This window comes from Babylonia areolata, chromosome 22 (assembly GCF_041734735.1).
Source record: "Babylonia areolata isolate BAREFJ2019XMU chromosome 22, ASM4173473v1, whole genome shotgun sequence".
In the NCBI taxonomy this organism is placed as follows: Eukaryota; Metazoa; Mollusca; class Gastropoda; order Neogastropoda; family Buccinidae; genus Babylonia; species Babylonia areolata.
In genome coordinates, this window is record NC_134897.1 from 25,147,175 (window position 1) to 25,164,885 (window position 17,711).

The window sequence follows — 17,711 nt, forward strand, 5'->3', positions numbered from 1 at the left end:
CCTTAGTTACATGTTTGTTTGTGTTGTGATGTGGTTTGATGTGACACGAAAGAGAGGGAGGGATAGAGAAAATCTTAAGTCTGATAAACATTGAAAGTACAGGGTGTATACATGAATACATGTATGCATTCAAAGTATGGAAATATAGCAATGTGTGTGTGTGTGGGTATGTAATCGTCTGTGCATCTGTGTGTGTGTATGTGTGTGTGTCTGTATGTCTGTGTGTCTGTGTATGTGTATGTTGTCACTTGCAGGTACATTCTGACGTGGGTGCAACGACCATTGTGGCTGTGGGTGATACAGGTGATCCTGGCTTTTCTGGTGCTCTTCAAGTTTGTATTCTTCATCCTTGTCATTCCTAAGGTAGGTTTGTTTGTCTGTGTCTGTGTCTGTTTATTTATTTATTTATTTATTTTTTATCTGTGGCTGTGTGTGTGTCTTCTCACATGTGTATATGTATATTTTATGTGTTGCAATGTACATGCAAAAACATATGTATGTGTATATGTGCCTGTATACATGAATAACATGAAGAACTCAGAAAGTCCATGTTTTCAGATTATATGTGTATATTTGTACACATATCCATGCACATTGATGTAGATATGATTAAAGAAAAATTAAAACCCCTGTTAGGAATGTGCTTGTGCACTTGTTGATACACCATCACCCCTTTCCACCTGTACTAATTTTTGGTTCATTCATAACAGCATCTATTCCCTGTACATGCACATATGTATGTACATGTACATGTGTTATCGTGCCAGTGAGAAAAACACCAAGTTGAAGTTGACAGGCAGCAGTGCATGGTCTCCTAGTGTGTTTGTCCCCATGGTGACAAAACATAACTAGCTTCTTGTGCACTGCTTACACATTGATGTGGTCATGACTGCATTTTTTCTGACATGGCAACAATGCAGGGTGTCCTCTTGTGTGTATTCCCACACTGATCTGACATGAATGTTTTCTTGTGGATTGCTGGTATTTTTGATGTGGACATGATTGCATGTTTGGTTGGTTATGTTTACAGGGACATCAGAGGGAACAGATCTTTAGCATCCGCTGTGCTCTCATCATAGTTTCGGTTGTCCCCATGCTAGTCACTGTGAGTTGGTCATGACATTATCCGTTGGTTTTGCAGTTTTTGTCGTGCATACAATTACAGTTGCTTGCAATCATGTGTATGTTAGGTATATATTTGTGATCTAAGGGTGTCTAATTAATGTGTGCCCCCTGTCGAATCATTTTACTTTTCTTTCTTTCTATACTTATTTATTCATTTAAGGCTCAGATCTGTAGGCCTTGCAAGATGTTATCATGTGCATCAATTCATTTGCATGCCACAACTCCTAAATGAAACTAAAAAATAATTTTGAATACACTAGCTCTTTCGTCACTGAGTATAATTCTGTAAACCTTTTACAACCCTTGGTTTCTGCCAGCCTTTTTTTTATTTTTATAATGAAGTGAGAGTAACAAGGATTTGAATGATGAAAACCTGTTGGTGCTTATCACAAGCATCCAAATTTTTAATTGAAAAGAGATAATTTTTTTTCTGCACCTCGCCTCTTCACATGTGATGCCCCATTCATCATAAGTATTGTGGGTGTGAGAGAAAGAGTTTTTGTTTTGTTTTTGTTGGGTGTGTGTGTGTGTGTGTGTGTGTGTGTGTGTGTGTGTGTGTGGGTGAGAGAGAGAGAGAGAGAGAGTAGATGCATGCATCCAACAACTGTATTTGTAAATGTGAACCAGGACATAGCCCAACCAAACATGCAAACATATTGTGCAGGTGTTTTACCCTCCTGGGCTGCAGCATCTGTTTGTTCCCAGTTTTCTCTGCTGCTGGTTGTCAAAGCAGGCTCTGGAACGCATTCGGGTAACTATGACTTCCATTCTATGTTGTGAAAACGAGAACTCTGGGACATTATTTTCTTACATGTGTGCATGCTTCTGTGTGTATTGTGTAGTGTGTAGTGTGTGTGTGTGTGCTAATCCTGTGTTATTTTGTGGTTTGTCTCTCTTTATCTTTGATTCTGGCCAAGACTGACTTGATCATAATCTTTAAAACCATGGATGTGATCTCTACAGACAGATTATGCTATTGACCATGTCATATGAGTTGATCAGTGATTTTAATATCAGAGCCATGGGGGCCTTTCAAATAAGATTTGCAAGGGGTGGTTCATTACAAAGTTTGTTGAACTAAAATGGTACATGCTATTACCAACATTTCTGTGTTCTGTTAACTGCTTTGCTTCATTAACCATTTCTTTTAGTCCTCTGTTCCCAGGAAACCTTTTGATTTAAACTGTGTGTTTAAGACACCTCAGTGTGTGTATTCCAGAACGATCTGCATCAGGCAAGGCAGCGATTCCAGACGATCTCTAATACGCTCACTCATCACATTGCTCTCCTGGCCGTGACCCTCTTCTGCGTCATCTTCATCACGTGAGTTCTCTCCTCTTGTTTCTCAGGTTGTCATCCTCTTCTATGTTGTTTTTATCTCATGAGTTCTCTCCTCTTGTCGTCTCCTTGTGTTACTGTCACTCTCTTTTGTGGCGTTTTTTTTTTTTATCCCATGAGCTCTCTCCTTTTGTTGTCTGTTGCATGTTATTGATGTATACAGTGGGAGTGTTATGCTTTGTTTTGCATGTTGTTGGCATACACAGTGCGATGTTACACATGTGTTTGTCTTGCACATTGTCAGCACACACACTGTGAGATTATTTTATCTTTGTGTCCCAAGTTGTTGGCACACACAGTGGGGTACTGTACAGTTTTATGTTGATTGTGTAGCTTTGGGTTGATTGTATAGCTTTTTGTTGAATGTGTAGCTTTGTGCTGTTTGTGTTATCTGTAGTTTTTACAGAATGTGTTGATAGTTTAGCTTTGTATTAATTGTTCATATCAATTTTTCCACTTTGTGTTGATTTTGAAGCTTTTCTATTAATTTGTGTTGATTGTCTTGCCCTGCAAAGTTGCATTGACTGTGTAGCTTTGTGTAGAGTCTTCGGCTTCGTGTGCCAACAATTTTGTGTTCATTTTCAGCTTTGTGTACAATCAGGTTTGTGCTGATTGTTCAGCTTCATGTTGATTTCTCAACTTTATTTGCAGTAAATTTTGTTTTGATTTTCAGCTTTGCATACAATCAGGTTGGTGTTGATTGTGTAGCTTGTGTGTTGCAGAGTGTGCGGGATCCAGCACATCCAGCGTGGCAGCTGGCACAAGCCACTGACCATCTTTGAGGCGGTGTACTTCGTCATCGTCACCTTCTCCACCGTAGGTTACGGGGACATCTCCCCTGACATCTACCTAGGCCAGGTGTTCATCATGCTCATGATCATCATTGCCTTTGCCCTCTTTCCACACCAGGTGTGTCTAGAGCTCCGTTTGGAAATAGGTGTTCTCCCCACCCTCACCTTCCTTTGTGTTGAAGGAAATTTCCTCCTTTTCTCTCACTGTATTTGAGTCTTTGAAAATTTTTTTTTCTGCCTTAATGTGTGTTCATTGTGTTTGTGGGAAAGGTCTCTGCTTGTTCTTCTGTCGCTGTGCGTGTGTGTGTGCATTTTCTGCCTTGACTGTCTGTTCACCTGTGTTTGTTCTTTTAAAATATGCATTCATAGGGGTCTTTTTTTTCTGAAGTTGATGGTGGGCATTTTTGTTGTTGTTGTTGATGAATGCTCAGTATCACAATTGTGCAGACAAAACAAATGATCAGTCAGTCATAGATTTTAGCCTCACCCCCTCCCCGAACCCTGGCCTCTCCCTCAAAAAAGTAAAATGTGTATTTCATCTAAGTTTTTGTATGAACATTTACATGCTTCCTTATAAAGAAAAAAAATCACAATGGCTACCATTATTGTGGTTTCCGTTTCTAAAATTTTGACCATCATTGTTCTTAGATAGTTTGTTATCATCAATATATGCATTGTAATTTTAAGTAAATGATCTATGATGATCGGGACAGATACAAGTGATCGCCCTCACGTGGCTGGAGCGGCAGAAGACAGGGGGGGTGTACTCCAAACGGAACGCTGCGCAGAACAAACATGTCATTGTGTGTGCCACGTCCCTTACCCTGGATGCCGTCATGGACTTCCTGAATGAGTTCTACGCACATCGTAAACTGGAGGTCAGCGTCTGATGGTGTCAGGGAGGGGAGTCAGTTGGACTGGGTGGCTTGGGAGGGAGGATTGGGGGGAGGCAAGTGGAGGCAAGGGGGAGTCAGGGGGTAGGGAGGGGATTTGTGTGCGTGTGTCTGTGGGTGGGGGGATGGGGATGAGTGTGTGTGTTTGGGGTGTGTTTGTTTGTGGGGATGTGAGTGTGTGTGCATGTGTGTGTGTGTGTGTGTATGGAAATAGGGGTGGGGAAAATTGGAGGAGAGAGAAGAGATTTGTGTATGTGTGCGCATTTTGTGTGTGAGCGTGTTTGCGTGCATGTGTGTGTGTGAGGATGTGTGAGAGGGAAGGGGGTAACAAGAAGAACAGCATTTAGATACTTAAAATGTGTGAACCTTTCCTTGAATAGATTTTCAGTCATGAATTTTGAGATAAGGGATATGTGAAGAATGGAGAAGGGATTTGTGTGTTTTAGCCACAGATGTGCCACCTCGCTTCCAACACAGCTATTTAGTCTCAGAGTTCAGCAGAAACAGTCAGCACTGTCCCTGACCTAGATTCCAGGTCCCTGGGATGGGAGGGGGAAGAATAGAATGGATTAGCATGTGCCTCTTTAGGCCTGCATTTTGTCCAGAATTGGATTACTCGCACGATTTTCATACTGTCGTGTGTGCACACAACATATAAGTTTGCTGCAATTTTGTGCCCATGATTCACGTACTTTTAAGTGTGCCATCTGATTTTAGCAGACACTCACTGCTTCTTTGTGTTACATTCAGTTGTTTGGCCAATGTGTGTGTTTGTGTGTGTGTGTGTTGTGCTAACAGTGGGATCTCTGGCTTGAGAGGACACTATCAATGAACAGAGAATACATGTGGATTCTTTGTGCTGTGTGTGTGGTAAACAAGTTCTCAGAAAAGATCAAGACAGGGGGTTGAATGCCAGACTTCGTGCCAAGTATGCCACTGATCTGTTTCATTTTTTCAATCTAGATATTTCGAGTAATGAAGATGGCAAACATCCTACATGTATTTGTATCAAACACCATGAAATACTGATTCAATGAAACACATTCAAAGAAATTATAAGTTTAAAACAGCATGACAATCTCAGAGTCAATCTTCAAAAAAACAACTGCATTCTATTTATCCATTATCATGGTTTCGACCTGGTGTTACATGGGGAACAAGAGGTGTAAATAACACACATGGTAGTCAGTTCACTCAAATAAGGTGTCTGGGCTGTAATCACAAGAAGACAAATTATGCATTAAGATGCAAGAGCACATGACTGTTGTCTCCCCCATGTTACAAGGTGTCGTACCTCATGTTTGAGAATTCCCTTCCACACACACATACATATACACACACAAACATATACACACACACAAAAAGAAGGTGAAGAAAAGTAAACCTTGTAAATATAGCTTCACACTTTGTAAATATTCAGATGGATTTACAAGTTCAGGTAGGAATATGTTTTATTATTTAGAACTTAGAAATGCTTGTCAGCATGCTAGAATATGATGGTTTACAATAAGCATGGTGTTTCGTGGTTTTTCTTTGAGAGTGGACAAATGCATGTCACATGCAAAGGCATACATATTGACATGCAAAACATCCAGTCAATGTAAAATAAAATGCCATGTCAGAATATACCCACCAAACCCTTGCTCTCTCTCTGTCTTTCTGTCTGGTGTCACTCTCTCTTTCTCTCTATATATATGCCTCTGTTTCTCCTCTCCCAGTTCTTTCCCTGTTTCATTCTCTCTGTGTATGTGTCTCTGTCTCTCAGCATGTCTGTCTCTGCATATGTATCTGTCTGTCTCTGCATATGTATCTGTCTGTCTGTCGGTCCTGTGTGTTGAGAGAAGTGTGAAACAGAAGTGGCTGGCAGCAGTTCTGAGTGGCACTGATTGTTGTTTTTACTGACACTAACACTGGGGCAGTCTGCCACCTCAAGGTAACAGTATCCTGTAATTTTGTGATAATTGAGAGGAAAAAGGGAAAGAAAAGAAAAAGAAAAAAAAAAGAGAAGGTCAAGGAAATCACACATAATGCTCTTTCACATACATAGGAAAAAAATAAAATGAGAGAGTGGGAAAAAAGGGGGAGTGGGGAGGAGGTGCAGTGGGGGTAACAAAAAAAGACAAGGAAAAAAAAGACAGAGACAGACAGACTGACAGATACATGGAGTGAGAACAGATTATGTAATTATCTCTCTCTCTCCTTTGATCAAACCAAAAAATGTTTTTAACAATAAAGTTCATGCAGATGATATTTGCATATATTATATAAAGTGGAACTTTGTTTTCACGACATACACATTGATTCTGCCTTAACAGCACTGACAGGCTGGGGGATATGCACATTCATACATGCGCATGCATAGCATCTCATATGTATACATAGATACATATATATAAAAGGTTGTATACAAGTCACCACCTTTAGTCATTCTATAATGCCCTTTTCAAGCGAAAACATGGTTGTATGAAACTGCTTACAGGGGGTACATAATTCAACTACTTTTCTGTAAACTAATTATGACACATTATGACACATGCGATTTGTTTTTTTTATATTAAAAACCAGTTTTGCAGTTAATGTATGAATCTTTGGAAACCAGAATTTTTTTTTTTTCAAACTTCACTTTTTACAAGAAATGTTTGGCAAACAATATAATAATGTCAAATACTGGTATCTCATCTGATGTCACATCTTGTGAATTTCCAAAAGATAATGATATTTTCATAAAGTTTCAAGGAATGAGCTGGTGTACAATTTTCTTTAACAAATGTCTAAAAAATAAACCAGAAATGTCTGATGGTGTTATCTCCAAAATGAATGTTGAATGTCATTTGGTTCAGTTTTTTTATTTTGTTTTATTTGTTTTATTTTATCTTATTTCTTACATTGTGTTGCAATAATTCTGTGACTTCAGTTTTACTCCATGTTTGTTTGTTTGTTTTAAATTTTTTTTTTTTAGAATTTGATGAAAAGTTCTGTCCCAGTTTATATTCTTCATGATTTTGATATTCCGTCTGTTACAACAATTTGAACATATGATTTTCCACAAGGATATCAGAATTTTTTTTAGTTCCACTTTGTTTTGAATCAGTTATCTGCATGGCTTTCCTGACATTTAAAAAAAAAAAATGGTTGTTCTATTTCTCAAAGTTGTATTTCTTGATGTTGTTTTTTTCTGTATGAACACAGCCATGGTGTGCGAGAACATCTGTTTGAACTGTATGGTTTTTCAAAAAAATCTATATATGTGAAGAACACTCAGTTCATATTTCAAAGATGAGCTATAGAGTGTACATTTTGTTTGATCAATTGCATGTACATTCTAGGCCTGTTTGCAGTTTTGATATTTTCAGTATAGAAAAGAGGCTCCGTAATTAATTCTTAGATTTGACAGATGCATTTTAGCAGAAACAGTTTTGTATGCCAATAGTATTTCAGTCTCTCCATAAATCTTCTTATATCTGGCAACCATATTCCTTTATTATTTGTGTTTTTCGTTAACAGTTTTTCTTCTAATTTTGTCCTGTTCTCTGTTCTGTATGAATTAAAAACAAAGAATTTGCAACTTTTCCATGAAATTGTCAGGTGGATTAAGAAGGAACATCCACAAATGAACAGTTTTTGATAATATCAGTGAGTTAAAAATTGCAACTATTCACAGTTGAGTTATTAACCTTTTTTATCCATATACTATATAACATGTATCCTGTATATTTCCATTTCAGTTGTGTAGTGGAGACATGTTTGAAGTTTAGCTAGAACCCAAGGGGTATGCACTCACAACACGAGTTAGATTTGTGCAAGGTTTCCTGTGTGTCGCTTAGTCTGCACAGAGCGTTTAAGTTTGTGCCAAGTTTTGTGCCGCTTGCATGCAGTATGAACGAAACAAAACCTGCTTGTGTTTGGTGCCATTAGAATCTGTCTGTGATTCACAAACCCAGACACACCCATTGCATCCCAAAGCACCCTGTTTCTAACATCTTATCAGCAGCATCTGAGCTGTTCACAGCTGTACACACTGTGCGTGTATCGCACACTCTGCTGAGAATACAGCGCAAAGGTAGTGGTGCACAGAGTGCTGTGCTCTTGAACTATCTGTGTATCTGTCTGGTCTCCCAGCTTAGTCGTGCTTCATGCCCACTTTCTGGTACTCTCCTTTCCCGCTGAAACTAAATGTGCCAGCCTGTACGGCTGAGTGTGTGTGTGTGTGTGTGTGTGTGTGTGAGATTGTGTATGTGTGTTTGTGTGTGTATATGAATGTGTGTCTGTTTCTGCATGTGTGACAAAGTTAATGTGTATGTTTGGGAGGGAAAAGGATATGGAGAAGAACAAGATTTAGCAAGGATTTTTTTCTTGAATAAATATTTGGTCTTTATTTTGTGTGTGTGTGTGCATGTTGTGCCTGCCTGCATGTGCGTGTGTGTGCGTGCGTATGTGTGCGTGCGTGTGTGTGTGTGTTGTGTGTGTGTGTGGCATTGCAGAGACACAACGTTATCTTGCTCAGCCCCCAAGAGCTGGACAGCAACATCCAGATCATCCTGAAGGACCCAAAGTGGATGCACCGAGTCATCTACATCCGGGGCTCTGCTCTCAAGGACATCGACCTTGAGAGGTGCAGGTGAGTACTTGCCTTGTCATCGGCAGACCTAGTCTCAAACAGATCAGCAGCGGCCTTCCTGTGTAATGCCACTCACAGCAACAAAGAATGGTTTAAATTGAACTGTTTGGCTGCACAGGGCTGTGTGGAGTGGTGGCTGAGTGTTCACAGCTGTAATTCCTCCACTGGACTGGGAGTTTTAATACCCCCCCCACCCCCCCACCCCCCTTTCACTGGACCTTCAGTGGTGCTTGTGGTGCTAGTCTTTCGCATGAGAGTTAAAAGAACCCACGGCAACTGAATTGTCCATGGCAGAATTCCATGGAATCATCCACTTTGATAGAAAAATAAACAAGCTGTTGCACTATCGTGACACACTCTACCTTACGGTCTGAATTTCATACAAAGAGATCTGCTGTGACAAAAAAAAAAGCAACACAACACAATACAGCACAACACAATTAAACTCAGCTCAGTTCACCACAGCACAGCACAACAGGACGCAGCACAGCACAGCAAGACACAGCTCAGCTCAGCACAGCACAGCACAACAAGACACAGCTCAGCTCAGTACAGCACAGCACAACAAGACACAGCTCAGCTCAGCACAGCACAGCACAACAAGACACAGCTCAGCTCAGTACAGCACAGCACAACAAGACACAGCTCAGCTCAGTACAGCACAGCACAACAAGACACAGCTCTGCTCAGCACAGCACAACAGCACAGCACAACAAGACAGCTCAACACAGCACAGCAAGACACAGCTCAGCTCAGCACAGCACAGCACAGCACAACAAGACAGCTCAGCTCAGCTCAGCTCAGCTCAGCTCAGCACAGCACAGCACAGCACAGCACAAGACACAGCTAAGCACAGCACAGCACAGCACAACAAGACAGCACAGCACAAGACACAGCTCAGCTCAGCACAGCACAGCACAACACAACAAGACACAGCTTAGCACAGCACAACAAGACACAGCTTAGCTCAGCACAGCACAGCACAGCACTGCACAACAAGACACAGCTCAGCTCAGCACAGCACAGCACAACAAGACAGCACAGCACAGCACTGCACAACAAGACACAGCTCAGCTCAGCTCAGCACAGCACTGCACAACAAGACACAGCTCAGCTCAGCTCAGCACAGCACAGCACAACAAGACACAGCTCAGCACAGCACAGCACTGCATAACAAGACAGCTCAGCTCAGCTCAGCTCAGCACAGCACAACGAGACACAGCTCAGCACAGCACAGCACAGCACAGCACTGCACAACAAGACAGCTCAGCTCAGCTCAGCACAGCACAGCACAACAAGACACAGCTCAGCACAGCACAGCACAGCACAGCACTGCACAACAAGACACAGCTCAGCTCAGCACAGCACAGCACAACAAGACACAGCTTAGCTCAGCACAGCACAGCACAACAAGACAGCTTAGCTCAGCACAGCACTGCACTGCACAGCACAACAAGACACAGCACAGCACAGCACAGCGCAGCACAGCACAACAAGACAGCTCAGCACAGCATAACAAGACACAGCTCAGCTCAGCACAGCACAGCACAGCACAGCACTGCACTGCACTGCACAACAAGACACAGCTCAGCACAGCACAACACAACACAACACAACTTGTCATTGAAAGGCCCACTCTCAAATAGAGCAGCATGAGCATTCCTGTGTAATACCACCCAAAACAACAAAGTGCTGTTTGTAAAGAAAATTTGACTCCGACTGTTTAGGGGGCATGTCTCTGTAGTGCTAAGATACAGCTGATGACCTCACTTATTGTCTACCACTGCTGTCAAGGTGGTTCAGTACTTGGATATTGACCTACTTTCACAGAGACTTGGCAGTCATGGGGTCCATCAAAGACACAACAGGTGTACATTATTGGACAAATTTGCCTTTGAATAATGTGAACTTTGCAGTTGGTTTTTATTGTGCCTTTCATTCAATTTCAAGTCCAGACAATTCTTTAGTGATGTGATCTGCAGAACTGACCATTATAGTGGGTTTTGTAAGCTCCTATGCTTATGTGCTTAGGGGTTTTATTTGTAAGGGCCAAAGGAATATAGATAGTTGCCATCAATCTCACCAGGAACTTTATCAAGAGTTATGTCCCTTCACCACTTTTGTTTATACTTATTTGAAAGGTGGAAGAACCAGTTTGATTAACTGGGGTTGGATGCCTGAGCGTAGCTTGTACATAGGTTTGAAAATGCATGCATGCACATGTGTGTGTGTGTGTTTGTGTTTGTGTGCACGCTTTTTCATGTTCTTTGTGTGTGTGTGTGTGTGTGTGTGTGTGTGTGTGTAAGGTGTAGAAACTGTAATCGTGTAAATCTTTCACAAGTTAATTTTGAATAGAAAAGGAACTGAATTCTGACTGTGTGATTTCAAAGCGTGAACCATGTTGTTTCAGACTGCGTGAAGCGGAGGCCTGTTTCCTGTTGCCACCTCGTCTGACCAGCAACAAAGAGAAAGCTGTAAGTGTGTCTTGTCTTTCTGTGTGATCCCCGTGGTGGGCATGATAGGTGTATTTTACTGTATTCATTTATTTATTTGTTTATTTATTTATTTATTTATTTGTTTATTCATTTGATTTATTCATCTGTTTATTTCTGCTTTTATTTATTTGATCTATTTCTATATTCATTCTTTTGTAATTGATATTTATTACTTTTTTCATTCCTCCAGGCCTGGCTTAGTACATTTGATTACGCTGCTGGTCAGATGTCTGCTTAAAAGATAAAAGATGTGGCGTATCGTAAATAGATTTGTCCAAACGCAGTGATGCCTCCTTGAGGAACTGAACGGAACTGAACTTAGATGGGAGTTATCTTATTGCAGACAGATCTGTAGGTTTTCTTTCTGTGTTAAATGATGATAATGATGATTATTATCTGTAACCAACGTTCTGGGGTTTTGTGTAACTTATGCACACAAACATGCATGTGTGCGCAAGCACACGCGGTTGTACACACACACTTACACACACATTCACTCATACACAGACACTGACATCCACACACACATTACACACACACACACACACACACACACAATTGCAGTTTTCTTATCACAAATCCAAAGTTACTGCACTCATTTTTCCACTGATATCCCTTACCCCTTCCCAACTGTCTGCCTCCCCTCCTCCCTTCAAGGCATACACTCAAGGCACGGACACAGATTTTGTTTAAAAATACACCTTTATAATGGGAAGCAGTTGAGTTTAATATCCTGTCACACATACTGGTGGTTGTGATTCTAGAAGCTTTAACATATTTAATCTAACATTGTAAAAACAAAGCATGCAACTAAAGACTGCTGCTTTAGTAACGTAACTGTTGTGTGTTTTGTGTGTGTTTGTGTGTGTGTGTGTGTGACCCAGGATCAGCACACAGTGTTACGGTCCTGGGCAGTGAAGGACTACGCCCCCCACTGCAAGCAGTACATCCACCTGTTCAAAGCCAAGAACAAGATGCACATCAAGTTTGCTGGTCTGTATGCTTGTTCAGTTTTGTTTGTTTGTTTGTTTGTTTTCAAACCTCTATTCACGATTGATTCTTTCATTCATACAATGACTCTTACAGAGTTTTTCATATCGGTATGTTTGTGTGTCTGTCTTTATTGGTTTGCCATTATGCTTGTCTGGCTTTTTATGATAGACAATGACGATGATGGTGATAATGTTGATGATGATAATGTTGATAATAATGATAGTGAAAATGGTATGTGAATAATTACTGAATGTTAGCTTGCTGTGAAAAAATGTGTGATGTTCTCAGAATGGAAGAACTTATTAAAAAAAAAAAAGTGACTCTGATTCAATGTATTCTTATGATTCTTTTTTAGATGGAAGGAGATTTGTAAAAAGAGATTTATTATAAGCTTTATGATATTGTTATGATGTACACAGGAAGGAGAAAAGAGTCGGTTTATATTTCTGCAGTATACAAGAGGTTGTGTGCTTCTGTGTTTGAGAAATGGTACTTGAAAATATGTCATTCGTTTTTTGTTGTTGTTGTCATTTTGTTTGTTTGTTTGTGTGTTGTTTGTTGTTTATGTGTCAACTGGGGATAGCTAGCCAGACATATTCTACCAGGATGAAGAGGCCACCACTTGCTTTAACCCCTCATCTGCTGAACATTGGTGAAATGAGATTGATTGATATGGATACTTATATAGCGCCTATCCTCGGTCGGAGACCAAGCGCTAAGTGCTTTACAGACACGGGTTTATTTGCACAAGGCTGCCTACCTGGGTAGAGCCGACTGACAGCTGCCATTGGGCGCTCATCATTCGTTTCCTGTGTCATTCAATCAGGTTTCAAACACGCACACATACACACTCAGACAAACATGTGACATTAAACATTTTATGTGTATGACCGTTTTGTGTGTTTACCCCGCCATGTAGGCAGCCATAATCCGTTTTCGGGGGCATGCATGCTGGGTATGTTCTTGTTTCCATAACCAACCAAACGCTGACAGTGTGGCAGCAGCTTTAGTGCCATTTCCTGCTTTTTGTGTACATATATCAGTGATGCCTTTGGTTTTGCTGAAGAAATGTGAAGCAGTCCCAACAGGAAGAAGTTCAAGTAAGGAATGGTGATTGACACCCTGACCTGCAAGGTCAGTGTTATCTCAGGGAGGTGACAGCCCTTCACTTAAGCATACTTGTCAGTGGTTGACAAGGGATTGGCACTTCATTCGAAACATTGAAATCAACTTTGCTGGACATCAGAATTATCATTGGTAATTTTTTTTTTCCCAACACTTTTCAAGTATCAAGTTATATATTACTGTGATTCTTGGTGACTGTTTTTCAGAACACTTGGTGTGTGAAGATGAATTCAAGTACGCTTTGTTGGCCAACAACTGTTTGTATCCAGGATTGTCTACCCTGGTTGCATTATTGGTCCACACCTCCACAGGACTGTGAGTGTGTTTGTATGTGTTTGTGTTGGTGTGTGTGTGTGTGTATGTGTATGTGTGGTTTGTGTATGTGGGTGTGTTGTGGTGGGTGTGTGAGTGAATGTGTGTGGTGTCTATGGGTATGTTTGTTGTGGTGTGTGTTTGTGTGTGTGTGTGTGGTTTATGAGTGTGTGCATGTGGATATATGTGTGTGTGTGTTGGGAGGGGCGGGGTATGCATATACATGTGCTCTAGTGTGTGCGCACATGTGTGTGTGACAGAGAAACTGATAATTAATGTGTGTGTTTAAACAGTTAAACTTGTACAGGGGTCTGTTAGGATGTGTGTGCATAAGTACATATTGCAACATATCATAAAGTTTGGTGTAACCATTCCCTTCAGTTCATGAAAAAAGTCATTTTGCACTATGTTGTATTGTTTTGTAGTCCCAAGATAATCTGTCATATTCAGACTGACTGCTGTCCCTGAGAAAGACATTGACATTGTAAGACTGACATCTTTGTATGCCCCCTTCTTCTTGTTAGTAACCATTGTTCAAGGTATTGACCATAATTATTACCTCTTTTTGGGAGGGTGTACATCAAAGAAACTAACCCAAGAGAGATTGAGCTTGGGTGGCGTTCACTTTTGAGATGGAGGTTTTCAGTGTTTGGTATTAGGCTTTGCAACTTCAGTGGGGAGGCAGCTCCAGTTACTGATGGTTCCTATTGAAGGGCAGCCACCACCGTCATGTCAAAGACTCTGCTATGCTTTATTGCACAGTAAAGTATTTGCCCTATCAAAGCAGATTTTCCTGTGGAATTTTTTTGGTGCGGGTGCAAGTCTTACTTTCCCCTGAAAGAAGGATATGTGTCAGGTTCACAGTGCTCACAGGCTTTTAGTTTATTGTCTCATGAATAAAGTTGAGGAATTTCCAGCATGTACCAGCTGATTTCCAACATGCATCAGTGGTTTGATTTAAAAAGTGACACTGCTTACATAGCACTTGTATGTGCTGGTGGAGCAGATTTTGTTAAGCCATCAAGGAAGTAGAGAAATGATGTATCAATCAATCTTCGTTCAGATGGCCAGTCCTGTTTTTTGAAATACAAAGCATGAATCCAGTTGTAATGAAAATGTGGACTGAAGTGTTGATTACAAAGGCAATGATTGAACATATCCATGATTCAGTGATTCAGCTTATCATGTAGTACGATGTAGCGTTTTGATCAGCAGGAAGAATACCAGTAAGCTAAGGTCAATCTTCAAGTCATGTCACTGCAGGTGAGCAGCAGGGAGAACGAAACAGTGCACTTCACTCTTTGTGTGTGTGGCTTTCTGCACAGTTGTCAGCAGATTCATCAGGTACACACACAATTTATAAAGAAAAAGAAAGGACACATATATTTATGAGGTAATCTTCTTCTTCTACTGTGTTTGTGGGCTGCAACTCTCACGTTCACTTGTATGTACACGAGTGGGCTTTTAAGTGTATGACCGTTTTTACCCCACCATGTAGGCAGCCATACTCCGCTTTTGGGGGTGTGCATGCTGGGTATGTTCTTGTTTCCATAAACCACCAAACGCTGACATGGATTACAGGATCTGTTACGTGCGTATTTAATCTTCTGCTTGCGTATACACATGAAGGGGGTTCGGGCACTAGCAGGTCTGCAAATATGTTGACCTGGGAGATCGGAAAAATCTCCACCCTTCACCCACCAGGCGCCGTCACCAACATTCGAACCCGGGACCCTCAGATTGAAAGTCTTAACGCTTTAATCACTTGGCTATTAGGTAATGATTACAAACATTTTGTGCAGTTTAGATGCATACGTCCTTTTTTCTTTCTTTCTATCATTCTTCATTCAAGTTCAGTATGCATCAACAGCGCCTCTTTATCTGTTCAGAAGTTCTGTATACATATCTCCTTTATCTTTGTTTATCTGGGTCCAAAAACCCAACACTTTAGGGGATTGTTGTGATTTTTTTATGTCTTGTTTATTTATTTATTTTAATGCCAGAATCACAGTCAGTCCATACATACCAGAATGATCTCTTCAAGAGCTGCTAAATTATAATATGTTCAAAAACTAATTGTAAAGAATTTTGTTGAAGCATCATTTGTGCTCCTCTCTCTCTCTCGCTCTCTCTCTCTCTCTCTCCCTCCCTCCCTCCCTCTGTCTGTCTGTCTCTCTCTCTCTCTCTCTCTCTCTCTCTCTCTCTCTCTCTCTCTCCATGTGTATATATATATATATACACAGTTAAGTTAAAATAGAATAAGAGTCAACATAAAGTGTCTTGATGAGTCATCTTTTCATCACACATTCCTTTTCTTTAAAGATAAAAAAAGATTAGTTAATTCACACTGAACATATTGTCAACAGGAGACAGTGCTTTCCATTGAGGTATTTGTGGCATGAATGATTTCACACAGCGACTGTTTTTTTTTCTCTCTCTCTTTCTTTCTTTCTTTGATTCAGTTGTTTGTTTCTGTTGATGTAACAGTTGTTGTTGTTGTTACCTTTCTTTTCTGATCAGATTCCATGGACAGTACATTCAGGGTATTTACACTCATGTCTCAGTTTTGTTTTCCCAAGCATGGTTGTTGGTTGATGTTTGTGTTGTGAAGTTAGTACTAATGTGGTTGAGTGTGCTTATATCATGTTGTTTTTTTATTTTTCAAAGCAAATGGTCAGGCAGCTGTTTGTATTTGTAATCATGACAAAGTAATATTAAGCAGCACAGTAACTTCAGGTGGTTGTGTGTTTTTTTTAGTGTGAGATGTTAGTATGCATCACATGTGTACGCATGATAAGTGTGGACAGCACTTTTATTTTTGTGTGTGTGAAAGATTTTTGCAAAGTTTAGATACATTATTGTTATTATTGTTGTTATTATTAGGAATAGGATTACCATTGTTGATTTTGCTACTGTTGTTATTAGTCATTTATTATTTTTATATTTATTATTATTCTATTATTATTGTTGTAATTATTGTTGTTGTTGTTATTATTGTTGTTATGTTTTTGGGTTTTTTTTTCTCTTTTTTTATGCTTCATTATCATTAGTATTGCCCTTCTTATTATTATTGTTAATAATTATGACAATGAATATTATGATTAATATTATGATGAAGATTAGGATTATTATAATTATGATGACGATGATGATGATTGTCATTATTATTGTGATAATTACCAACATCAAAGTAATAACCATGTTGTGTAGTTTGTGGTGTAAGAGGAGAATTAATGCCACCTGTAAAATTCCCTGTTTTTGTCTCGCAGAGCTTCAGTGATAGATTCACTAGCTCACAGCTTCTTTTTTGTGATGACAGTCTGTTTTCTTGCCATTTTCCATTCAGTCAGTGAATAAAATTGTAGATATGTCTTCACATGTATGGAAACGTTGAGGAGATATTTAGAAAGAAAGAAAAAAAAAAGACTTTTGCGTTCTTCTTTGTCTTTGATTTTATTTGGCAACTTGAGATGATTAGATCATGGAAAAATTATATAAAGATTTTCATTAACATCTAGTATATGGCTGCCTACATTTGTTCAAATTGATGTTGCAACACACACTCTCTCTCTCTCTCTCTCACGCACACTCATACATGCATACATACTGACACACTCTCTCTCTCTTTCACACACACACACACATACTCACTCACTCACTCATACACACACACACTCTCTCTCTCTCTCTCTCACACACACACACACACACACACACACACACACACACACACACACACACACACACACACCACAACACACACACACACACACACACACACACACACACACACACACACACACACACACACAAACTTATTCAGACACCATACAAAGCCACACAACAGATAACCTATGCAGTTGCTCAACACTTCCCACACCACACTCAGAATTAATGCTTTAATGTTACAGACACTGTTGATATTCAGAACATGCCATTAGTAAGCCACTTATCTAGAAGACGATCATAAGGAACATTGCTGTAAAACATATCACTGTGTTCATTGTTATGTGTTTTATCA

At 40.1% G+C, this 17,711-nt stretch overlaps 1 protein-coding gene across 1 annotated transcript in view; it reads left to right on the top strand.

Annotated features, from left to right (window-relative positions):
- LOC143296921 (potassium channel subfamily T member 2-like) overlaps window positions 1-17,711 on the top strand; it is a 51,077-nt gene that overhangs the window by 7,107 nt on the left and 26,259 nt on the right. Inside the window, exons 6-15 of the mRNA XM_076608940.1 lie at window positions 255-363; window positions 1,031-1,105; window positions 1,790-1,876; window positions 2,345-2,448; window positions 3,186-3,372; window positions 3,968-4,132; window positions 8,629-8,765; window positions 11,176-11,239; window positions 12,145-12,253; window positions 13,585-13,693. Of these exons, the coding sequence (XP_076465055.1) occupies window positions 255-363; window positions 1,031-1,105; window positions 1,790-1,876; window positions 2,345-2,448; window positions 3,186-3,372; window positions 3,968-4,132; window positions 8,629-8,765; window positions 11,176-11,239; window positions 12,145-12,253; window positions 13,585-13,693 (1,146 nt within the window). The remainder of the gene's footprint in view (window positions 1-254; window positions 364-1,030; window positions 1,106-1,789; window positions 1,877-2,344; window positions 2,449-3,185; window positions 3,373-3,967; window positions 4,133-8,628; window positions 8,766-11,175; window positions 11,240-12,144; window positions 12,254-13,584; window positions 13,694-17,711) is intronic.